At 41.7% G+C, this 25,106-nt stretch overlaps 1 protein-coding gene across 3 annotated transcripts in view; it reads left to right on the plus strand.

The window, feature by feature from the left end:
* The first annotated feature begins 434 nt into the window (after positions 1-434).
* The window catches only part of PLEKHH1 (pleckstrin homology, MyTH4 and FERM domain containing H1), a 54,402-nt gene continuing 29,730 nt past the window's right edge, over positions 435-25,106 (plus strand). The window contains exons 1-6 of one of the 3 annotated variants that reach the window (XM_058859064.1): positions 435-592; positions 9,310-9,485; positions 15,375-15,437; positions 18,498-18,647; positions 22,829-22,912; positions 24,453-24,534. In XM_058859064.1, the coding sequence (XP_058715047.1) occupies positions 538-592; positions 9,310-9,485; positions 15,375-15,437; positions 18,498-18,647; positions 22,829-22,912; positions 24,453-24,534 (610 nt within the window). In that variant the 5' untranslated portion in view covers positions 435-537. Of the gene's footprint in view, positions 593-4,167; positions 4,234-9,309; positions 9,486-15,374; positions 15,438-18,497; positions 18,648-22,828; positions 22,913-24,429; positions 24,535-25,106 lie in introns of those variants that run through there. The other 2 variants (XM_058859072.1, XM_058859081.1) reach the window with 2 other exon arrangements.

Consider the following 25,106-nt stretch of genomic DNA (forward strand, 5'->3'; position numbering starts at 1 on the left):
TCTGGTACTTAGAAGCTGAAACTGGAGAAAACCAGAGATGAAACAAGGCAAGAACTATTAATACTGAGAATAACACTCAAGTTGCCCCTGGGATGACTCCCTAAGGAAAATGAGAATTCTCCATTGTTTTGCTCTGTGCCAGTGAAGACTGTATATATAAAACATATGTTCTTGCTCAAGTTCTGGCTTGAATAGTCACACACGAGTGTCTGTGTGTGAAGTGTGACGAGATGACCATAACACAATCAAAAACAGCTGACAAAGTACTGGAGGGCAATGGTTTCCTGGCCCTCCCACTGGGTCCTCCCACAAGCAACTGGTTTATGCAGCAAGGTGATCCACAGCTGCCAGTCTCTTATTTTAATGCTGCATGAACTTGTCATTGCTGATTAGAAGAGAAGAAAGGCAGGGGGTTGCAACTCTGTGTTGTGTCTGTCAGCACACTGCAAACCCAGGAGAAAGTAAGGGAACAAGGCACAAAGGCTATTTTCAACATTTTTAAGCCTCTAACACAGGTGGAATTTAGAGAACTACAATATGAAGCCTAAGCTGCTTGTGGAGAGCGACAAGTACCTCAAACAGGTGTTTCAAGGTACTGTTTTGTTTTTGTGCAAGTTTTTCCCACACAGGATTGAGCCTTCAGTGGGGCTTTGACACATATTGAACTTTTGGTCTGGCTGGTATCCTTGCCCCTTTGGTAAGTTTTCAGCAGCACTGCATCTGGAACACAATGCTCTCTCCCACCTGCAGAACTATGACAACTTTGATTACTAAGAAAAGGAGTTCATTCTGCTCTCATCCTCTGACCCCTCGCTGTCATTTATCTCTTTGTCCTATTTGGGTATGTTGGATATGGTACTCTGAACAAAGCAGCCTGTGCTTGTGTTGTGATAAGGATAGTCTAACTGTGCCAAGCTAGTTCTCTTGGATCAGCCAGAGAGTTTGTTTTGTCAATAAGATATTTGCTGTTTATAGTAAATTTTACTTTTTGCTAAATGATTTGTCTGCAGATTGGAAAGACCTGACAAACAGTGCTTGAGCAGCCATATTAAAGACAGCTGCCAAGGGAAACAATTTGGGAACAATGAGATACTACTTTCTCCTTCTGCAGTCAAACTATTTTTCTATTTGCATCACTTAATGGAAACCATTATTTATTTATTTTAATAATAATTTTGTTAAATACTTTAACAGATGCAACAGAAGATATAAGGAGGCACAGCTTTGAAGAATAATTGCATTAAATACATGGCAGAACATTGTTATGTGAGTGCTGATGTGGTTCTGGGCTTCTAGGAGTTAAAGCAAGGTGTGCACAGGCAATTCTTAGGGAGGTATTTATACAAAGTTCAGTGGCTGAGGAATGTCCTGGCAGTCAAGCTCCGTTGCCTGGGAAAAACACAAGGCCAGATATTGACATTTCAGTAAGTGATATGATCTGGTTGGCTTAGCTGGCGCAAATGAGAGAACTTGACCAGTGCCTTTAAGGGAAGAATAAAAATACCTTATAAAATTCAGTTTAAGAAATATTGTGCTTGCATGCTGTGGTTGAAAGGAGCAAGAATAGGATGGGAGCATGAAGAAAATAGCTCCTTTTTTCACTTTGGCCAGCCTCAGTTGAGGAGTGGACTCTGTAAAGCATGAAGCTATATTTTGCCCTCTGAAATACCTATAGAGAGGCACACATGGTGCTGTTTCTCGTTATTTATTACAATTCCTTGATCATTGGGCATAATGATTAATACAGACTCATGCAACATGCAGACTGTAGGCAACTGGAGTCCTTACTACTGGGTATTGCTGGGAAAATCTCTCTGTGTGATACTGTCCCAACAGCCAGCTTGATCTCTGCCTGTATTCCTGCCTGCCCCTGCTCAGTTGTCCAAATGGGAGAGCTCCTTACCAGATACCTGTTTCTTTTAAGTTCTTTGCCTATCTCCACTTGTCTTTCCAGCCATCCCTGTGTAGTGCTATCCTGCTCTCTACCTGAACCAGCTCTGTAATGCATGCTTTGTCTCTTAGCTAGGAACAGGCAGCTTCATTCAACACAATTCCCATGGAACTGGAAACAGATGAGAAATCTAAAGCAAAACCATCTTGAGGGAACTGCAGGGTCCTCAGAGTCTTTGGAAATCTGACTACTTATTTGAATAATGAAGTGTAGATTTCAGAGTCTGACTTTATTCACTCCAGTGTCCAAATCTTGACCTTATGCTTTTAGTTATATTTTTATATTTTAACCATTTAATCACATCAGTCTTTTCATTTTTGCATAGTGATTTGGTACCCAGTGTTTCTCTGCCGAGACATCAGTGAAAGCACACTATCAATGTGAGGAAAAAGTTTACAATGGAAGTTTAATAAACAGCAGATTTTAAACCAGGCAGTATCTGTGAGCCAGATAACAACCCTTAAGATCTTGTTTAATCATGTCTAGTGAATAGTGTTGCTTATCGTCCTAGTAGATAATTTTGTTCAGTTCTTCTGCGTGCTTCCTTCATAGATTGTTGAAGCTTGTTTATTTCAGACTGCCCTGTTTTGCGTGAGTAGTCTTAACAGGTGCCAAAGTACAGTTTCAGAGCATTCATGGATCTCTCATAACCACTCAAAATATCCTCATTCTGGTGCAGCCCTTCCCCAACAAGCCAGACTCACTTTCTCGAGACCAACTTTCATGGCAATGAAGCAGCCCATGTGAAAGGTCTGTGGAAAATGGCTGGAAAGATACAGGTCAGAATGACTTATCTCCACTGAGGGAGCCTCATACAGACACTTTAAAAGTATCTCTGATGGAAGTAATGTGCCTGGTAATGGAGTAAGTACCAAGTAGTTGCTAAACCGGAACCAGAACAAATGGCCTTTTGCTTTGAAACACACTGGTCTGAGGTCCACGTCTCTGGAAGCATTTCATCCTGCTACCCCCATCTGTTTCCAGCCCCTTTTACTTGAATTTGCATGCTCTGCTCTGCTCAACACAAAGGGAGAGAGCATGGGCTTGGCCTGCACTCAATGCCAGTGCCCAGCCTCCCGAGGGAGTGAGGTATCAGCAGTTCTCGGTATAACACAGGCAATATACTCTTACATGTCACCATGCACTGCTGCATGTAGAGTAGCTCAGTAAGTGATGGCCTGATGCCTGAGTAACATATTTTGTATGTTGGCATCTATCATTAGAAATGCTTGAGGTCCTGGACCTGTTTGTTTAAGCCATTTTATGTGAGAAATGGCCAAAGTACATAGTGCAGGTTGGTGTCCTCTGGTCAGGAGACCATTACACTAGTTTGGTTTTCATCTCTGTCGTGGTACCAACCTCATGCCCTGGGGCTGCCTACAGCGAGGAGTGAAAGGTGCTCCATCTGGAGCTTCGGACGAACCGCCAGCCCCTCAGGCCTGCAGCATGCTTTTGTGGTTATCAGCTCCTTTCCCGGCTGCTCCACGGAAAACGCCGCTGCCCTGGTGGTCAGGGGACGGTTTGGGTACCATCAGCTCTGAGGGCTGACAGATGACTGCAAGCGAAATCTCCGGAAACTCGGCGGCAGTCCCTGAGGGTGCGAGGTGGGCGGAGAGGGGGATGTCCCCGCCCGGGGCAGAGCGCGGCTGCCACTCCTGCGCCCCGGGCCGCCCCGGCAGCCTGCGCTGCCGGCCCCACCTGCCCGGCCGCCGAGCCGGGAAGGGGTTAAAAGCCCGGGGCGGCTGATGTCAGTTCCTGCGCTCCTCGGGAGGGCCGGCTCTGATATTTGAGCCGGGCTCTCCCGCCCGAAGGAAACCGGGGAGGGAATGGTAAAGTGCTGAATGGGACAGGAGCCGTGCCGGGCACCTGCCTGCCGCCCGGCACCGCGCAGCCGCCCGCGGCCAGGGCCGGCCCCGCCGCGCCGCGGGCCGGGAGTCCCGGGACGCCGCCGGCTGCGCCCGTCCTGCCCCGCCGGGCACGGCCCCCCGCGCCGGCCAAGGTGAGAGGGGGCGGCCGGGGGCTCTGGAGGGCCGCTCTGCGCGGGGCTGGCTGCACAGCTTTTCTCCCCCCTCTTGTCTTTCTTTGAAGATGAACGTAAGGGGACTGGCGGGAGCATTCCGGGGGTGATGTGTCGTCCTGTTAACTGAGGTTTGCTTTAGGGTCTGGGACTTTGGCCCTGAAGCGGCATGGAAAAAGTGGGGGGGAGGAACGGCCACACGAAGGGGAAGATACAGCCCAAGAAGTAAACGCGTGTAAGCTCTGCGGTCTCTTCTGCCTTCCTGGTAAGCCTCGGTGTGCGGGGCAAGACCTCTGCAGGTAGAATAGCACAACTGGGAGCACTTCTTCCTGCCTCCAGGCGCCTTTACTAGCTAAGCCACCTGCGCGGATGTAGAGGGGAAATTGTTCCCCGCTCCCTCCCACCCCAGGCCCTCCACAAGCCTTTTTCTTGCCCTTTCTACAGCTTTTTGTGTTATTTTCTCCCTCCACGCCCATCCCCGCCCATGCTCTGCACATCTCAGGCCGCACTCCTGAGCGGGAAATGACTGCGTGGCTGAACAATTCCAATGGCCTCAGTGCTAAAAAGCTGAGGGGTGAGACGAGTATGAAGTGGAAAGTGAGGTGACTGGGGACAGGGTGTTAATTAATAGTACAGGATTTCCCCGCTGAGTTTGCCCATCGCCTGTACTGCAGACCCCCTTGATGCCGATTCAGTGACACGAGAAGAAATCTCTTCCCTTTCATATATTACATTTATCACTAGACCAGTATTCAGCTCCGGTTTTCAGACAGGGTCTGGTGCTTTTCACGGGCAGGTGCTAAGAACTGCAGTCCCCCTGTGCTATGAATCCCCTACAACAGTCTGCGTAAATCTGTTGCTGAGCTGAGCAGACATTCTCATATGGAAATAGTGCTTCACTTGTCTTTATTATTTGCACTGCATGAACAAAGCTGCAAAACTCTACTTGCATTTTACTGCACCTGAAAGTCTTCACATTGATTGATTGTTTCAGCTTTTCAGGTGGAAGTGTACAAACTCTCCGAAGTGTTTTGATTTCTAGCTCTCCAACTACATCTACAACATTGTAATCTAAAAACACAAAGAAAAACCCCCAAAGATGACATGTGATTTCAATTTCAGCTTCATCAGAATTACAACTAGATATGGACATTCCAAGTAAATATGATCATATTTATCTTGGATATGGCATTTAGGGTCAGAACTGCCTCTGACATTGGTCAAAACTTACAGATATATGCATGAGACTTCTAATTTTGACTGCATTTAGCAGGTAGTTGAGTCACTTTCCCCCCACCGAGTTTTAAGGACTTTTTATCTGCCATTATTCTCACTGACAGTTGCTGGATACTTAACACTGAAAATCAAGCTGCTTTTTGAGAAGTGGCTGTATGCATTTAAGAATGAAGTTTTGAAAATCTCAGCTTGTTTGAATAGAGTGGCTGTCTCCTAAGTCCCTAAAATAAGAGTACTGCCTCTGAAAATATCCGGCTGCCACCTTCTTCATATGTGTAAGGGGAAAAAGAGACAGTTTTATATAAATGTATCCATATAAATTCTTTATCTGATACAAAAAGGACCAGTGTCTGGGAGAGGAAGAGGAACCAAATAATGTGCTGAAAAAAGGTGGTTAAGACTTACAAGAAAAGGACATCTGAAATGGCAGATCCGATGGAAGTGATTTTAAGTCAGTCTGTCAAAATGAATTTGATATTGTAATTCACAGAGTACAGATGAACTGCATACATTCAGAAGAGCAGGGGAGAAGGAACAATGAATTTTAATGAAAATGCAGAATAAATTTTGTAGATAAAGTTGTACTCTAGAAGTAAATATTAGATGTGATACAATATCTTTTCTCTGGAAAAAAATAAGGATTTTGCTAGGAGGAAAAGCTGTAATTCTAATTTGTAGCCTTCAGAACTCATTTGGTATGATGACACATGGGAAAGTTATTAGCTTAAGTGGAGGAGATGGGGATTAATAGAAGAATGGTAAGATAGACAAATGACAAAAGAGGATGCGACAACAGAGTGCTGAAGAGGGGGCAGTTAAATGGTAGGTATTTTACTGGTAGAATGACTACTGACACAGGGGATTAATCTAATGACACAAAACAAAGTCGCACATTAGAAGTAGTGATAAAGTGGGCACAAAACCTGGAAGAGCACTCTTTAAAATTAGGAGAGGAGGAAAAGATTCAATTGCATAAACAGTAGGACTTCTTCCAGATACCCAAAAATAAACTGTGCCTTTTAAATATAAGTGTTCTATAAAAATAACTGCCTATAATTAAAAATATAACATATAGTTATACTAATCAATCACAGGGTAACCATGGGCATGTTAAATTTTGTATTTACATAATGATTCAGGTTGGAAGGGATCACAGTAGGTCATCTGGTCCATCGTCTGTATTCAAACAGGGCCATCCAAAAGCACATGGCACAGGACTGGATCTAGATGGTTCTTGAATATCTCCAGTGAGGAGTCTCCACAACCTCTCTGGGCAACCTGTTCCAGTGCTCGGTCACCTGCATGATAAAAAAGTTCTTCCTTATGTTCAAATGAAAGTTCTGTGCATCCGTTTCTGCCTGTTGCCTCTTGTCTTATTGTGTGGTACCACAGTGGCCCGTAGTAGAGAGAATTTGGAGATCTGGCACAGACCTGAGCTTTATTAATCTGTTAATCCAGACCATTCATAATTACCTTCCTGCTCTCCCACATCTGCTATTTACAAAGGATAGGTCAGCTGAGATTCCTCTGTTCCAGTTGTGTCAGTTTGTCTGTGAATGTCAACCACCAGTGCAATATGGTTGTAAAAAAGGCAAATACAATCAGATGAGGCATTCCCTAGCGGAGGGGAAGGTGCTAAATGCCTTTACACAAGGCTTTGTTGTGGGTGCATGCTGCCTTTCAGATGCAGTTGTGGTCACCCATGGCTATGAAGGAGAGTGAGAAGAGAACCAGCTCTTTTATATGATGTGCCCTGAAGCTGGAACAGGTTCAGGAGAGTGGGGAGCTTTTCCTAAGAGACAGAAGGAGCCCCTTGTCTCTAGCCTTGCAAATTGACATCCTTAAGGAGAAGCTTTTGATATCTATAAATATATCAAGGGGTAAATATGAGGGAGGAAAAAAACCACTAGCTAAATTAAAGGGCAATAATCTGCAAGAATTAACAGATACAAGCTGGTTATGATTATGTTTATGTTGGTATTTGGAAGCAGCTCATTAGAGATGTGAGGTTCTAGAATAACAGGAATAGTGGGAGAGCTGCTAGCATAGTTCTAGGGAAGGGTAGTGTTCATTTATGAAAGGGATTATAAAATGCAGTTTTAGATAAAGAATAAAATGTAATGATTCAGGACACCTATCCCATCCTAGACCACCTATTTGGAACAAGGGTATTTTAGTTCAACCAGAAGTTCAACCAGTGGTGTGGGAAAATTACTTCTGCTTTGGCATAAGTTCTTTGGTGCATCAGTTTCATTTCACTTTATGTCATTACAGTCTATCCCATTCATTTGTATGTCCATTTTTGGATTTAAACTTCATGAATAAAGATTAAAAGCTCCTTACACATATGAAAGAGAACATAATTTCATTTGAGAACTGAATTTTTCTTTATGTCCAAACCAAGAGTTAGCTGTAAACAAACTTAAGAGTGTTGTAGGATCCTTCCATAACTTAGTGCACTCTTTTGGCTTGGGAAGGACTGGTAGCACTACCTTACAGGGAAATACTGCAGTGTTGAAAAGTGTACCAAATGTAACCTGGTTAAATGCCTGGCAAGGAGTTAAGGCTGTAGATTAGAGCAATGTGCTTTGTGGGCTGTGAAAAAGGATGGCCTCTATTTATGTAATGCTTGTAGAAAAGTGGTCTTCTTTCCTACTGTGAAGTGTTTTCAGTGCTGCAGTACTACACATGAGTGTACCTTTGTCTTGTTTTAGTTAAAACTACCTTCTGGAATAATATTTCACAAGTCATTGGAAAAGTAGGCAACCTGCTATCTGGGAAACTTTCTATTACTGAACAAAGCAACCTGAACATAAAGTAACTCAGAGGTAATGTTTATAACCAAAGGATATAAAATGTGTCTTCCTTAACTACGAGTATCAGACATAAAGCTGGTTAGAGTGGCTTGTCGTGTTATGTGTACTCACACTATTATGTACACTCACAGTAATTTGAATCTCAAGTTTTACGTGCAAAACATGAACCAGATATCCTGACAAATGGATACAACTGGAAGGACATCTTAAACTTTTCCTCTCTGCAGAGAAAGGCAGAGGTAAGGGCAATGAGGCTGAGTGACTTTGTTACTTTCTCACTGTCCTGGGGTGATGTCCAGGACACTCACAAATCCTGGACTGTTCCTTGGTCTGTCACTGTTTGGGACTTGTGAGTTTGCCTGTAAGCTGGTGAGAAGTTCCTTTAACAAGTAAGTATTTAATTGTTCTGATGAAGCTGAGTTAATGGCTGTTCAAACTTTGTAAACATTTGTTATTGTTTTGTGTACAGCTGGCTGCTGGACTGTATACACTGAGTTGACCTTTTTGTTCACAAACACCTGAATTTGGTTAAGAACATCTATTACCTAGATTTTTTGTGTCTTTTACTATAAGCACAAAGTATCTGAAATGTCTAAACAATCACTGAGTAGGAAAATAAAAGATCTTCAAAAACTACAGCTTTCTCCAATTTCTGAGGCTGTATATATTTCTTGATGTCTACAAAGACTTCAGTAGAGCAGCGTGTTTTGTCTTTAGCCCTAATTTATTCCTGTATGGATTCTCTTTGTTTTAACAGAGCAAGTGTTTAGATACTGGGGCACTTCCACTCCTATTGTCAACTGGCTGTGTCAAGTAGTTAGGGATTGGGAGCAGTAGCTTAATACATCACATCATCCTAACACAGTCTGTGTGAGATAAGGCACTGGTGACCCAAGCTGAAAACGTGTGTGTGATACCTCAGGCAGGAGGTTTAGTGTCTTAGAGAGTTTACAGCCATACTGGTGCAAAGGAGGCAGGAGTGAAAAATACTCCTAATCTCTGTGTAGAAGCTGACTGTAAGGGTGGCAGTAAGGTTGTTTCTGGAATATACAGTATAATGCATTAGTAAATTATTTACTCATTCTGAAGGTAAATGTTTATCCATTAAGAGTGACCTCTGGCAGAGGGCGATATCAGTGACTTAGTGGTACCACCACTTCATCTTCTGCTTGGAGAAGAAATAGCCTTCATTACCAGTTCTGTAAGAGGGACCAAGGAAAGCTAGGCACAGAGGTGATAAGTTTGTCCTTCTAAAATACATACTTTTTTTTCCCACTTTCATTCTGTAGGATTTTTAGAGCACCTCAGACGATATCCTAAATGGATGATTAACTTCACAATGGCAGAACTCACGGTGGAGAATGGCAGCTGTATGGACTGGCAGAAGCGATGCCTTGTGTTGGAGTCCCAGCTCTTCAAATTCCGCTTGCAGGCAAGCAAGATCCGAGAGCTGTTAGCTGAGAAGGTGAGGCAGAGGTGACTTCTACTTTGCAATGAGTTGTGACACAAAAGCAAAAAATCTGTAAATGCTGAGCTCTCCAATGTATCTGTTACTTGCAGTGAAGATTTATTCCTTGATTACAGTACATCTTTGCTCTCTGCTGGTCAGTTGAGATGCAGAGATGTGCCTGTCATGGTGGTGTAAAGTGGCATAATAAGAATTAACCTTGTTTACTGCAAAATCACCAAGTATTTGGACTCTGGTGGAAAACCCTGTACCAGCAAGATTCTGGATATCTAAAGTGACTGAGACAACTGCAGAGCAAAGATGGATGTTCTGGATAAGAACAGCAGGATCAGGACTTGGCTGGCAACAGAAAAGCTTGGAGGAGTGCAAATTGTGCTATAATATTAAAAGCCCAGACAGGGATACGTGTATTGCCATAGTGTTAGAATAACACTTCATGTCCAGTCAAAACATTCTGGTGATACTGAGGAGCAAGGCCAGATATTTTGAGATCTGGATGTTAGAAACTTACGTGGCATCTGTGGTTTTACAGGCACCTACTAATCCCTTTCAAGTGGCCTCGGTTGAGTTTTTTTGCAAACTAGGGGAGAAAACTGGTAAAGATCTGAGGATTTTATTGGAGTTTTGATTCTTTTGCTTGTTTTTGTCATGGTGTGAATGTTTTGTGGTTTTACTTAACCTTAAATGCTGTTGTTTTTAAATTAGAATTAAAGTTTTTTCACTGAATTTGTATAGTCCAAATTTGTAGGTTGCTGTGGGGCTCCTTTTTTTTCAAAATGTGGCTTACATTATTATTATCATCACACTTCAGTTCAAGATTGCTCAGATACACAACTACTGTAGGAAAGTGAAAACAGCTTTACTAATGAAGTTGAAATCTGTACAGCTGATGGCAGTTTACTATACCTGATGACAGATATGTTCTAAACTCACTTTTGCTCCATTTTGTATTTTGTAACTTCTGTGTCTTGTTTATTCTTGTTTGTTGGTTTTTGGATGTAAAAACATCCAGATGACAGCTATATGAGAGTGGAGTAACTTTCATCCCTTCTCTCACTGTGATTATATTTTCACTATTGCCATATATACTGCATGAGACATTTTTTTCCACCCTTCATATGTTAAGGAATTGTGCAATTCTAAGCAACTTCTTTATCTCTTCAAATTAGAAGATTTTTAAATTAGCTTCTGAGATGGATCTTAGTGATTACTTACCTGAAAAACATTGAAAGTGGTTGTAAAGTCCATTTAGATAAAAGCACATTAAAAAAATCATGTATAGATGTAGAACAGGTCTGGTAAAGACAGTCAGTACTCATATATAATACTCGTAAGTTTGCTGTGTTATGAGATCTGTGTCCTTGTGCTTTATTAATTTCTACTTTGTGAAACTTCCTGACTACCCACACACGAGACAAGCCCACCTACCAGACTTCCTTATTTGAGAACAGGCTTGCCAGATATATTTTGACTATCTCTTTAAGGAAGTTTGTGGGTCATGGCAGAGAATTAAATTTTCATCTGCTTCAGGGGCCTGGTTACCATTTGTCCAGCTTTTTAGCCAAAGCGATGTTCCCTTTGTTAAGATTAAGGAGTAGCTTGGTTCAATGATCAGGTTATTCTGTAACTACTTGCACAGTACTGTTGTAGCTTTACTTGAAGGGTCAAAGAGCTAACAAGCTTGCAATTCCCAGCTCCAGATGTCATGTGGGAAGGGGAGAGCCTCAGCAGGGACTGTGGGGCAGCTCCGGCAGGCTCTCCTGCTGCAGGTGGACTCACACATGGTGCTTATGCTGAACACTCCTCTTGGGAAGTGTCCTGAGCCTCAGGTTTCCAGCCGGTCTGTAATGACATGCTCAGAGACTCGTCCCTTCCCTTCTCCTTGGGTTCCGCAGGACATCCCAGCAGTCACAGCAAGAGGGGCTTCAGTCTGCACTGCATCCTTCTCACCTTCAGGTGGGTAGTGATGCAGAACTGAAGGAGGTGCTTGGTTTCTGTCTAGGGATTTCTTCAGGGATTTTTTTTGTCATAGATTTTATAGCAATGGTGATTTTTAAGTTTTTTTCCTCTGTATGAGAATGAAGAGATTCGGACTTACTGGAGAGTCCAGCATTTCAAGAAAGGTTTCTTGGGGCAGTTATGGGGGGATGATCTTGGAAAAATGTGAAGTCTGCACAGTTTGAAGCTCTGTGCCAACCTGTGGTAAACATTGTCTTGAGATCCTCCCAATATGGTTTGCAGTAACAGGAAAATTATTCTTTTTGTAAGTGCTTTTAGATGTTGAAAGTGAAGAACAATGTTAATAGGGATGTGATACTTGCTCACTAGCTAGCTTGTCTTAGGTATGGAGGTGACTGATTAAAGGGCTTGAAAACCTGATCCCCCACATCTTAAATTATTCTTTATAACTAATTTTATTATTTCAAGACAGATTTTACTATTATAACTTGCAAAAAACCCAATCACTCATGCCTGGCATTGGTAGTACAATGTGCTCTAACAGTTTAAATACTTGAGATTTTTAAAATCCGCTTAGATTGAAGAATCTAGATCGCTGTTCAGAACATGAGGAATTTAAAACCCCGTGGTTTAACTGCCAATGCCCTAGTTCACATGGTGTGAACTTCCACACTGATAGCCTGGTCTCAGCTATTGAACAGAGCTGCCCAAGCTGTACAGAGCCTGGCTGGGGGTTGGTGTGGCAGAAGAGCCTTAGCCTCTGGTCTCCCAGACAAAGCTCTGCCATCCTGCTGGACACCACAGGGCACGAGAGATCTGAATCCTACCTTGTGGATATTAGCAGGGATTGCTTTGGAAACAGGCAATTATTTTCACCCTGATTTTCTTGTACACACACAAATAAAAGGGATACTCCTCTGTTGGTGAATGGCTAGCAGATCATTGCCTTGGCAGCAAGTTGACCTGGTTAGGAGTCAGCTCTGGAACAGAACAGCAGGAGAAAAATGAAGCTGAGAGGTGTAGGAACTTTTTTTCCCTCAATTTTGTGTAGCCTCTTCTGAGTCATCAGGAGAGGGAAAGCCTGTGTGAATGGATGATGGGAGAATCTTTTGCAGTTTTTAGAAGGGCCATCTGGGTAACTTAACCTGCTTCTGTCTTATTTCAATAAACAGTGAATATTTGGAAAAAGGCTCTTTTGTCTCATGGAAGTATGGCTATTCAACTACTCCTGTTTCTTCCATACAAGCTGTCTGGACTAGTGTTTGAAAGAAGAGTTCCATGCATTTGGCTTGGTTACTAAGTTTTTTGTGTGACCTGGGTTACATTGCTTAGAAGCATTTGTCAAATTATAAAGCATTTTGAATAAAAGGACCCATGTAAATACCAAGCATTATTGTTAAATCATTGAGGGATTTGAAGGAGCCTTACAAGCATGTATGTATTAAATCTGAAGGTATCCCAGGGAGAGTGCTGACACTGGGGATGAGTGAAATAGTGATTTCATGTACAAGAGGAACACAGCAGTTATTTAACAGTTCATAGTAGGACAACCCAACAATGTAGCACAGGAAATTAAGAAAAGTACAAGTTCATTTAAGGCTACAGAGGGAATTAGGGTGACAAAAGTAATTGAGTTGACTGGAACTTAGCCAGGTCACCCTGCTTGTACAAGTTTCATAACTTTTTTGTGATAACCCAACATAGATTCTCTGTCTTGATCAAGATCCATAACCGATAGCAATGCAAATCAACTACTGGGACAACAAGGAGAAACTGACACTGTTCAGTCAGAATAGTGCTGTCTTCTTAAAATAAGTCTTTCATGGAGATCGCTCATCTTGTGGAGGATTGAATTATTAGTTTAAGAGGATAGCTTGGTAAAAAGGCCCAGAATTTCATTTGTGCTGTGAATGTGAATTTAAAGAAAAAAAAAAAAATTTCCTGTTACTGCAAACCATATTGGGAGGATCTCAAGACAATGTTTATCAAAGTTGGCACAAACTGTGCAGACTTCACATCTTTCCAAGACCACCCCCCATAACTGCCCCAAGAAACTTTTCTTGAAATGCTGGACTCTCCAATAAGTCTGAATCTCTTCATTCTCATAATGAGGAAAATAACTTCCTGTCAGTTTATCAGAAAACTAGGAGAGACCATTGATTCTGAAGCTACTGTCTTAAACACTGTTTCACAAAGCATATTATGTCTCCCCAACAGTTGTTTCACATCTCTCTTTTGCCAATATGTTTTGCTGCTACCTGCTTGTGGTGGTGACTGTCCAGAGACTTAATAGATAAATGCATGAGTACATCACTGTTCTGAAGGGACACATACTCATGTAAAACAGACCACTGCTATTAGGTTGCCTTGAGCTTGGTCTTTGAGAAGACTCTTGGCTCAGAGCAGCTGATGTATGGCTGCTGTCCCCTGTGGCATCTCTCTGTTCCTCTGGCAAAGAAGCATCCTTGACTTGGATATTAAGTTACAGAGACTTGTATTGTTGTATTTAATTGTTTCACTGAAAACACAAATGTGAGAGGTATCGTGCTAAACGTAGCTGGTTTTGATCTTCATGGTTTTAATTTATGCCATTGCTTTTTTAGTTACATGATACTGAGGTGTCTACATGTATGTGCCTTTTGATAGGTTTGCTGGTGGAGGTCAGTCTGCTCTTGTATCAGTGAGAATTGTATGGAAAGAGGAGTTGTCTTGTTGCCATATGAAGGAAGGCAAATGGGAACAGGGGAATGCTGCCACATCCATTCTGGGTGATCAACCTAAGAGGAATAAATCCCATTTTCAGATATATTGGTTTGGTCCTGTTAGTGACCTGCTAAATACTTGGCTCCAGTGCTTAATCAAAAATGCATTGGAGAGAAAAGGAGCTCAGTTCCCTTTATAGTTTTCATTCTTTAAGCCTGATTCTTTTAATCTTCTGAAGATTCTTCTTAGTCATTCTTTCCATAGTAACATAACTAAATGCTGAGAACTCCATGAAGCATTGCTCAAATTTTGCAACTTGGTGGATAAAACTTAATGTCACTGACATTTATTACTGGGCTTAAATCTAAGACCCATCAAAGCAGGCCATGAAGATGACCTTGGCAAACATCAAACAAGATACTAGGTTGCTATTTAAAGAAAATTTCAAACAAAACCAAACAAACAATTAAAAAACACCACCAAAAAATCCCCCAAACCAACCACCAAAAAAAGGGTCCTAGTCGTAAATTATTAGAAGAACCCCAGGTAGATCTGAATTTTATGATAATTAAGTGACTTATAAACGCTTAGGATAAAATCCAATTCAGTGTCCTTTGATTTTGACAGCAGCAATGTTCAGATGTTGAGTCAATAATTGTCAGTTTGCAAAGCTCTTTAAAATGAAAAGAAGCATAAGAAAATTAGGATCATTTTTATGACGATCATGTCAGTTATGAGTCTATGATGCTTTTGAAGCCAAAGCAGAGTATTCAGTGGCATCATAGAAATCATGTAGAAATGTGTCATCATAGAAAATCTGCTGTGAGCTTTCCAAGATACATTCATTTTTATTTACCATTGCAAATGAATCCTAGCTGAAATAAGGTCAGGGAAGAATGGTGCACTGTAGACAGGCTCCTTGCAGGGACAGCCAATGGTGTGTAAATTGTAGAGATGAGGTCAAGGCTTTGGCACTGTTCCTTTGACCCATGTAATGAATGATGAAGCTCACTAATGAGAAAATGGTTCCGGTGTATTCAAAGTAAGGCAGAAAACTAGAAAAGGTCAAAGGCTCTTTTTTTTCCTGGTGAAAGCTGTCCAGTTAACTCAAAATATGCCAAAGATCTGTAGGCTTGCACAAGTCCTGAGTAAAACATTGATTTCCAGGTGATGCTAATTTATTTTCTTTCTTTCTTGCTCTTCTTTCTTTTTTTGTCTCTGAAGATGCAGGAATTGGAGCAGAGAGTGATAGAAGCAGAGCAAAGAGCTGAGGATGCAGAGAAACAGGTAAGAGATTCTTTGATGCTGGCTCTGGTGCAAGTCCAGCAGTTAACTCAATCTAAATTTCCTCCAGTCTAGCATATAGACAGCAATCTGCAGTGCTATGCCCTGCTAGGGAAATACTGATTTACTGTGGTGAATGGATTTTCTGATCTACTTCCCAGTCTGTGAGCCTTAGCTGTGAACAGGTGCCTGAGTATGCCTAAGTGAAAACAAGCACCTTACACCTTCCTGTCAGTTTCACAGCCTTTACCCCCTCATCCATGATAGGCATGCTTGGTTGTGGAAAAGGAAGGGGATGTTGTACTTCAGGATTAAATTGCAAAGATGAGGCTGCTTGGCAGGTCCTCAGGAAACAAATATTCAAGAGTACTGGTGAGGACTTGTCTACAAGTAGAGAAGGTTCTGTGAAAGAAGGTTTTGCAGACACACCCTTTTCACTTGTTTTGGACTTTTTAGTAATTACTGCTCTGGCTCAGGAGCCCATGGAGAAAAACAGTAAGAGCTAGATTCATTATCTATTAGTGTAATCATCTAAAAATTAGACATATTGTCTAAACTAGTTCTTCTATGCTTCATGAATAGTGGAGAAGGGGAGAGAGGCAGACTTCAGCTTGTCAACAGGCTGTAGAGATGTGAACAGGCTGTAGAGAATAATAGACCTTTGCGAAGCAGACATTCTGCACTCTAAGGAGTATTATAGAAACAAAAGAGCCAAGACAGGCCAGGTGGTCTGAGCTCTTGGATCACTGCAGATCACTGCTGAAGGGAAGGCTTGAAGTGAATCACCTCCTTCCAACTGGACAAGAGCTATAGGACTGAGCAGGGCTTGAAGGGCAGAAATAAGAGCCACACAGCCAAGAATGACTGTCAAAGATGATTTCAGAAGTGAGGGACTGAATAAGCAGTGTTATAAGCACTGGGAGACATATCACCTGGGAATCAAGAACTTGGAGTACCTGGAAAGGTATCCTGTCTGTAGAACATACTTTTCCACACCAGTTTGATATTGACATCAGGATTTTTTACTGACCAAGTTAATTCTAGGAAAGATGCTATGTCTTGACACCATGCTGTTGGCTTCTATGCTAGACCAGCAACTACCAGTGAAGAACAAGAGTTGCTCTCAAGAGTGGTGTCAGTAAGACCACACCCCCAACCAAGACAGGCAAAGATAACACAATACAGGCAAAAGTGACAGCTGTGACAGCACCAGCAGGAAATACGGTTATTGCCACTGGCCAGTGAAGATTTCATACTGGCAGACTTAGGAGCAGAGTGCCCAGGATAAGATGCAATGACAGCAGGATTGAGAACAAGTCAAATCCAGGTCCAAGAATGGGCAAGAAGGGGGGAACTTGGCTGGGAAGGTGTAGCAGAAATGAGGATTGCCTTCACTCACCTGCCACCAGCAGTTCTGTAGGCATGTGTTGGCAGGTCCTAAAGACTAGCAACCCTCAATGTTTGCCTTTCCAGCAGCCTTATCCACATCCAGAGGTAAGTGTTCCTAGAGAAATGGTACATTGCTGCCTGGCAGCCTGAAGAAGTGACAGCATAAGCGTAGGACCATTCCCTTCCACTAATGAGTACATTCATCATGAATGAGAGGCAGCCAACAAATGAGAGGGTTCCACATAAAGTGCAAAATCCCTTGTTATCTTTCTCTCCAGGAGTCTGTGGGGTTGGATTTGTTAATTCAATGGGCTCCCTGTAGCTGCCAACCTCAATTAAGGAAATCACATGTTTGCAGTCCCCTCGCTGAGCCTCTAGTACAGAGTCAGCATTTGGGCATCAGACAGGAAGGAGGGGCCATTTCTTTTTACTATAATCACCCTAAACTCTAATGAAAGCACATCCGACTCAGCAGGCTTAGTTTTCTGGCTCGGATGTTGGGCGCTTACCTTTCTGATTCAGTATGAGGAAGAGGCAGTGTGCTTCTCTGCCTAATACAGGCAGACAGGAGGACAAAACACAGCTTCTGCAAGTATGAAGTGTAGGCTGCTCAACAGAGCGTGACTAACCCTCTTGCACAGACTCTCTGAAGTACTCAGATTGCTGCCTGCATTCTATCTTTCTGGTTCTAAATTCATGCTAACTTTTTGGTATTTGGAGTTGGTTTCTTTGCAGATTTGACTTCTTTGAGATGTGTTTGAACCAGAGATTCTTCTCATCATCAAATGCTGCAATTACTACACTTGTGTTAAATTGAAGGGATTTCATTCATCTTTAGAAATGAAGTCTTATAATCCATTGTAATAGAATGAGGTAATGGTAAAATGGAGTGATATTATTGAGAGACAAAGGTTTTGAAGAAAGCAGAGAGATTAAAAAAAATTGCTAAAAAACCTGAAATGCTTCAGTAGCCACTGGATTTTAGTGGAATGAAACTTTGTCTGTAGTGAAGGAGCACTTCAGTGATCTTTCTCTTGCTGAGATGAAGAAGTCTTGGCACTGGCAGGAGCTCAAAAACAGGCAAATCTTTTGAAATATCTAGCATTGTAACTCCTTAGCAGGTCTGGAGAAAAGACTTGGCAGAAAGACAGGAGTTGCCAAAACACTGTCTTAAGCTGGGGATAGGAGGATGAAGGACCTCCATAGTATATTTTCTTATAGAAATCTTAATCTGAAGCAAATGGCCAGGAGTTTGTGGTAGGGAATGAGGTAAAAAACTGGCCACAATATTGCAAAGGAGAAAGGTGGAATGTACTGTGTCCATATGTGTATGGAGACTATGGTGCCTGTATAGCCTCTTTGATTAATAATTTGATTGTAATATATCACAATTATCTCTCCATGGTTCAGTTTGCATCTGTTGCTGCTTGAGCATTACAAATGAATGGACAATGTTCCTTTCCCAAATGTGGATATAAACTAAGAGTGACCTGAAGGGTGTTGTGGTGTTTGATGTTTTATTTTTCCTTTCCTGACTTGAAAAATAAGAAATCCAAAAATATTCAAAAATATTATTTTCATTCTCTTACCAATATGCAAAAAGCTCCTTGATTTGCATAGGTTTGTTTTGCTGTTTTTTGGGTTTATTCAGTTTCCTTCTGATTACCATTACAGGTCAGAGTCATGGAAGAGAAGATAAAACTAGCCAGCGTGAAGACTGGTGAATGTGACAGCACCCTGCACAAGAAGTACCAGGAGCTGATGTGCACAGTGCAAGGAAAAGAGGATCTGATCAAAAACTTAGAGACACAGCTAGCAAAACAGGTAGGGATATTTTCAGCAGGGAGACCTGTAGGTTTCATGAGTTAGAGGGATTCTTTAATGTATATTTCAAAGATACGGATTATGTCTCATTACAAGTTGGTCTCTCAGTTGCCTCCAGATCAGCTGTAAGATGATGCCCAGCCCAGTAGAAGATCCTCTTTTTCCTTTTCAGACAAAACATCCACTCAGCTTCAACAGCCTACGTCTCTTCATTATTGGAGATCAGTCAATGTGCCTAAAGGGCTTCCTTATGCTAGTGCTGAGACCCTACATTGTAATGCTACAGTCTGGTCACAGTGTTTCTCTTGCTTTTTGGGATATTGACTGCTTTGCAAAACTGTTGTGTAACCCATCTCTGACCCTGTTCATGCTGCTTCTTGGGAAGGCTCTTTTTCCAGTCTTCAGTAGTCCTTCAGCAGAGTTCATCTCTTGTCAAATGTCATTAAAAAAGAGCAGCTGTTTCTTAGTATGGATAGTTCTTAGTCTCTTCCTTTTTCAGTTGGTGGAAGTAAGGTGCTACATCTACAGCAGGGCTTGTATTTCAGTTCTAGTGAAGGCCTTGCCCTGTGGTTTTTATAACACGAGGAATTAGGTATTCTTATGTGTTGCTTAGTAAATAGCTTAAATAGAAGTAGAATTTTACCAAAAAAAAAAGTAAATTTACTCAGCCATTTGAGTTACATTGAACTAATTGCCACCTATTTCAAGAACTGTTAGTAGAAATCTTGTTCCAGCAACAAGAGGCAAAATGAGTTTCTAGAAATGAAAGCCAAAGCTTGGCAATTCCAGACAAGAAATACAGAGTCACTGCTCTAGTTTCAGAATGGGATGAGATGGTGGCAGGGATAGGTTGCCAAGGGTCCCTGTAAAGCACCCTATTTGTTTTCACTGGGATGGGAAGAGCCATTGTCGTGGTTTTGAACCAGTAATTAACAAAAAGGGGAAAAAGGAATTATTTATCTCTTGCTGTGAGATATGGATTAAAATAAGAGCAAACCAGGCATAAAACTTAAAAGGAATAAAGAAAAGTTTATTGACAAACTACAAGAATAAGAACACCAGAATAAACTTTTAGAAAAACCTTTTCATTTCTCACTGCTCACTATTCTTTCGTTCACATGACAACAGAGACAAAAACTTTATAATTTTGATGGTTTAAACAGTTCTAATTCTTTTTATAGTCTTTTCCTCAGTTTCTGTAGAGAAACAGAAGTTCCTTTCTGTTAATTTATGGAGTTTCTCACAAGAAAGCTATTTTGTTATAGTTTTCTGTCTCCTTGATATCAGCTGCTCAGAGCTGCTGCTATCAAAGTTCACTCCTCCCATTCCACATCACTCTGAAATGTCTTATGGGTCATAAGTTTGGGGATAGCATTTTTAAGGATAAGTTAGTCAAAGGCAAACAGTATTTTTTATCTGTTTCTATGCGCTTCACTAGAAAACAGTTTTCTCATTGCCTCTCAAGGCTTCAAATCTCCCAGCACTTCACTATACCACAATTACTCTGCTTTTTACTCAAATTTACACTTTGAACACTCTATTCCTCCCCATACTCTATTATGAATTAAAGGAGTTCTTTTCAGGACTTCATTGTCCATCTCCATAGTTTTAACAGAAAGATATTTCAGCTTAATTAAAGCATCTTCTTAATTCTCTACCTTTCTTGAAGTCTCTTTTCTTTCTTGCCACTAGTAGTTTATAAAGTCTCTTCTCATGTTGATCACTCTCCTTTTTTCTCTCTGGATAAAAAGATTAATCCGCAAGTCTCATCTGGATAAGAAAGAGTTAAAATCTTGCCCAAGCTTTTGTAGATGGTTCGGTGATCTCTGCTGAACAGGAGCTGGAGCCGTTTGCGATGGAAAGTTCTTTATAGCTGCTTTAGAGAGCGTGGCCTCCGTCTCTGCTTGCAGCAGGCTCAGAGCTCTCCTCCTTCTTCACTCGGCAGTTTTCTAGTGAATGTAGTTACAGCAAAACCTCCAGCTGAACCAGAGATCGGGCCGGGCCCGGCCCAGCCCGACCTGGCTCGGGGCAAGTCTCATCTCCCGGCCGGGAGACGAGAGACGCGGCGGGCCCGGCCCGGCCCCTGCCCGGCCGCATGGCCTGGGCAGGGAAGCGGAGGCCAGCCGGAGCTCCGCCACCCTTCACAGTCAGGAAACAAAGAACCCCACAGACTTCTGGTTGTACACTTTAAGGTGGGGTTCACAAGTTGATTTTACTTTTCAATGGCTAAAACTGCTGTCAATTCTCAGCAATGACCGATAATTGGTCAGGAGAAAAGACTCCCAGGAGCCCCCAGCAACTTTAACTTCCTTAAAGGTAAAGTAACCCCATGACAGCCATGGAGTTCAGAGCATCATTAAGAGAACACTGAGGTCATGTCTGGACCACGCAATAGTGTGGGACACAAAGAATCTCAAATTGCTTTTGGATCTTACAGCACAATAACTGCATCTATGGCTACTGTGCCTGAGTGAATTGGTTCTGCTTAGAGGCATGGCTTACTAAGCATGGTGACAATGCTGTCAGCATGTCATTATTCTACTTCAGAACCCTCAATAAAATCTTGGCATTGCACTTCACCATATAGTGTAATAATCTGAATCTTTTACTTCTTGGACCTTGTTCCAAGACAAGTCCAGGTCATTAGGGATTCAAAGCCAGTTCCCATGTGATGGATATTCAGAGATGGTAGATTTGCTATATGTGCCAGGTCATTTCAGTCCTGTAGGCATATCTAGTATTCTAACTCCTGCAGACTTTGAGACGTCATGATCAGGAACACACACAGTCACATAAAAGGAAAAAAAAAAATCTAAATAAATCTTCTTCTTGAAGCATCTGATTTGATTGCTTTTATTTTGTTATGCTCAACTACAAGTGTTACAGCTGCCTATAATGTTACTAGTGCCTATTTTAAAGTCAGCAAGCATACTTGAATAAGAGCCTTTAAATGTGCAGTTGTAGTGATAAATAGCATGTCGTGATTAAAAGTGATGTGAAAATGTGAGGAATTTTGTGTGATCTATTTATCAGTGTGAAAAATTTGAAGTGAGGGGAAGGACTGACATTTTGTATAATTATAATTACTGATATTTGTTTGCTTGAAAAAAAGCAATATAATGGGGAAACCATCAGCTGCTACCAGCAAGCATTATCTTTGCTTCTTCATTGGAGAAACCAGGGCTGATGTGCCAGGAAGCATATTTTCCTCCTCTCTCCTTCCCTCCGTTGTTCCCAGAACTGATTTCTTCTTGCAGTTGTTTAAATCACTATGTAGATAGAAGAGTTTTCTCCTATCTGATGTTGCTTATGATGAATCCACGTAGAACAGAAAGCTTCAGGTGATCATAGTGTTGATTCAGCATCTTTCAAAGGAAATTTCCAGAAAAGTTAAAAGCACAGCTGAGAAAACACAGCTGCAAAAATTATGTAGCAATATTACCCAAGCAGATACTTGGGGGAACAATGGTCATTGTGCAAATCAGCAGTATTGCCATAATACCTTTGTGTGGACTAGAACCTGTTCCAATGAATATATAAAAATACAACCACTTATAGCATCTGAAATCCTCCTAGCAGATCTTAGTGTTTTTCAAGGTCAGGTTGTGGAACTTTTTTTTTAAATTTACTTTCTCAATAAGAATATTGTGTGTTTGTATTAAATATGTTGTTGGTATTTGCATCTTGTGCACCTTGAATGATTCTGCTCTAGACTCATGCTTGCAGCAACTGAATCCCTTTTGGTTGAAATGATTGATGTTTTATGAATCAGTTATAGGCACTGCTAAATTCTTATTACCTTTGGCCAATAATGTGTGTAGGCTGGGGGAACAGTACAGATGCTCAACAGCAAACAGCAACATTGCAAAACCATCTGAAACAAAAACTTGCAGACTCTACTCGAACTGTGGTAGGTGGCCAGTTGTTACCTGACCTGGATTTTGCTATTCCGCGACAAACTTTTGAAACAATCATCTGAGTATAACTCTAGGGACCATGAAAGACAACTTAGAGCTTGATTTTTTCCAGAGGCCAGCTGAACAATTGTATCCAAGTAGCAGTCTTGAATCTTATGTCTGGAATGGGAGCTTCTGTGTTTCAGTCACTCCTGATGCAGTAACTCACTGAGAACACTGAGAACTCCTAATGCGTCTAATACTGGTTTTGTTTTTTTGGCACAGAAACAGCTGAGGACTGAGGAAGCCAAAATTGTTCAAGAGAAAGCTGCCAAGATCAAAGAGTGGGTAACATTTAAGCTCAGGGAGGTAAGTCTCTGGCTTTCTGCCAGGTTTCAAGGCAGGTAGGTACAGTGGCTGCCCTGCCAGGGGGTTCCTATGTAGGACAAGAATCTGAGGACAGCCAATCTGCCACGGGGCACTCTGCTTGTGTGGCCCTGCACATACTCAGTTTTAGGGTTGAGGTTATCACTCTTACCAAGGGCTCTTTACGTTACTGGGCAAACTATAAATGACTGTGAAGTCACCAGTGCCCAAAAGCAGTTTCTGAAGATTGACTAGTCACTAGTGGCTTTCACCTAGCTTTCTTTTACCTCTCCTTCTTTTCTCTGGATGCAATTTCTGTTCTTTTCTGACAGATCACCTGTTACACAAATGTGTCCTTTGCTCTTCTATAATTTGCAATCTCTGACTAACGCTGTTTTCCTACTGTCCAGTATTTTTCATCTCTGACCTCTCTGTTCTATCCATCCTGTGGATTTATGCCTCTATCTGGGCCTACCCTCTAGAAAAACAAAGACAGCAGTGAGTCAGCATGCAGTATTAAAGATGGAGTAGTAGTTTTCATCTGGGAATGGGCTGTCTGGTCTTTTATTCCAAATTAAAAACATATATTTCCAAGTTTACAAGAAAGGGAGTTTGTTGGAGTTGGGAGAAGCTGTCTTTGTGGGCACCGATTATGTTATGACGTGATTTTGTAATGTCATTAGGTTGCCTAGGTAATCCACCAAGCTGCTGTGCTGCTTCTCTTCCCTGTGTGAGATAACTGAAGGTGCATTTAGGTTCCTGATTAGTGCAGCACAAGGGAGGAAGCAGAGGGTTTGATTTGGTGTGACCTGCTGTGAATCCAGGACCATACACTCACACTGTGTCTTTACTGTCAATGAGGTTTGTGCCAGGTGCTGATTCCAGGTGCATTGCACGCACTAGAGAATCATCTCCAGTTGGAGAACTTGGCATCTGTGTTGGGTGACTTGAGACAGCACCACAGGCGATTCCTTCAAGAGGGAAGTCTGTCTGGGTGTACCACTGCTGTGTTAAAAAATGGATGCTGAGACTCTTCAAGTAAAAGCATAAGGCAAATTTTTGCAAAGAATCTCTCATGCCCTAATTGGAAATGTAAATGCACCCTAATGTTAGTTTGCTTTTTTCTTTGGTCCTCTGGATCCATGGGATCTTCTTTTACTACCTACAGGGTGAGATGGAAAAAAACCACTCCTTCTGGATAATGTTTCTTTTGATTCTCTCTTTCATGAGCATTATTTCTGCAACAGGAGTAAATGATAAGCCATAGCAGGGAAGTAAATTTAAATATATTTCAAGAGAGTTTGAGAAGTGCCAGTAGTTTATACAGAGGGTGTTTGAGAAAGCACAGCAAAATATTTTAAGTGGGTTGTCTAGTGATGTTGGTGATTAGAAGGATTTCAAGGTGACTGGTAGACTCACCCATCTTTTTTTTCCTTGTTAAGAAACTTGAAAGTAATAAAGATGAATGCATGTTCTGTGTAGTGGATCACACAAGCTCACAATTTTGCGTTATTTTTCAGTTTTTATTATTCTTGTTTCATAGCTTGAGCTAGAAAATTACCACCTGAAAAACTGTAATCAGAGACTGATGGAGCAAATTGAAACTCTTCAGGATACATTGCAAGGTAAATGTGTTCAGCTGGTGCTGTAGCCTAATACCCACGACAGGAGTGGAAGTGAGCATTCCTGGGTCATATTGTTAATTTTGTCAGAAATTAAAACTTGTGACAGCAGGCAATAGAGTTGCTCTGCATCTTAGCCAGGTCCATTTTAAGATGGGAATAACATGCTTACCTGCCTTCACTCTTAATTGTTTTCCCACCAACAGATGAGTACAGACTCCTCTTTTTATTTTTAGAATCTGCATTTGCCATTAAAATAAGCCACTGAGCTCCTGAGTTAGAAGCATTCACTGAAATACGTGGTAGAACTCTGCATTCACTTCAGTGCTGCAGGAGAGAAGTCCCTGATGTATTTCAGTGTACCTCCACGTGTGAATTCTTCTCCTCCCCACAGAATCTCTGCTGGCATGTGAGCTGAGTAACTGAGCCAAGGCAGCAGCTCTTTGGTCTGCCTTTAGGAGCTGGGTTCCTCTGCGCTATCATGTTTGGTTGGAGAATACTCCTTATGGTGTTTTGCAGTTTTTTGGTGGCTGGGTGGAAAACTCTGGTCTCCAGGCTTGAATGCAGCACCTTTT

Source organism: Poecile atricapillus, chromosome 1, assembly GCF_030490865.1.
Source record: "Poecile atricapillus isolate bPoeAtr1 chromosome 1, bPoeAtr1.hap1, whole genome shotgun sequence".
Taxonomy (NCBI): domain Eukaryota; kingdom Metazoa; phylum Chordata; class Aves; order Passeriformes; family Paridae; genus Poecile; species Poecile atricapillus.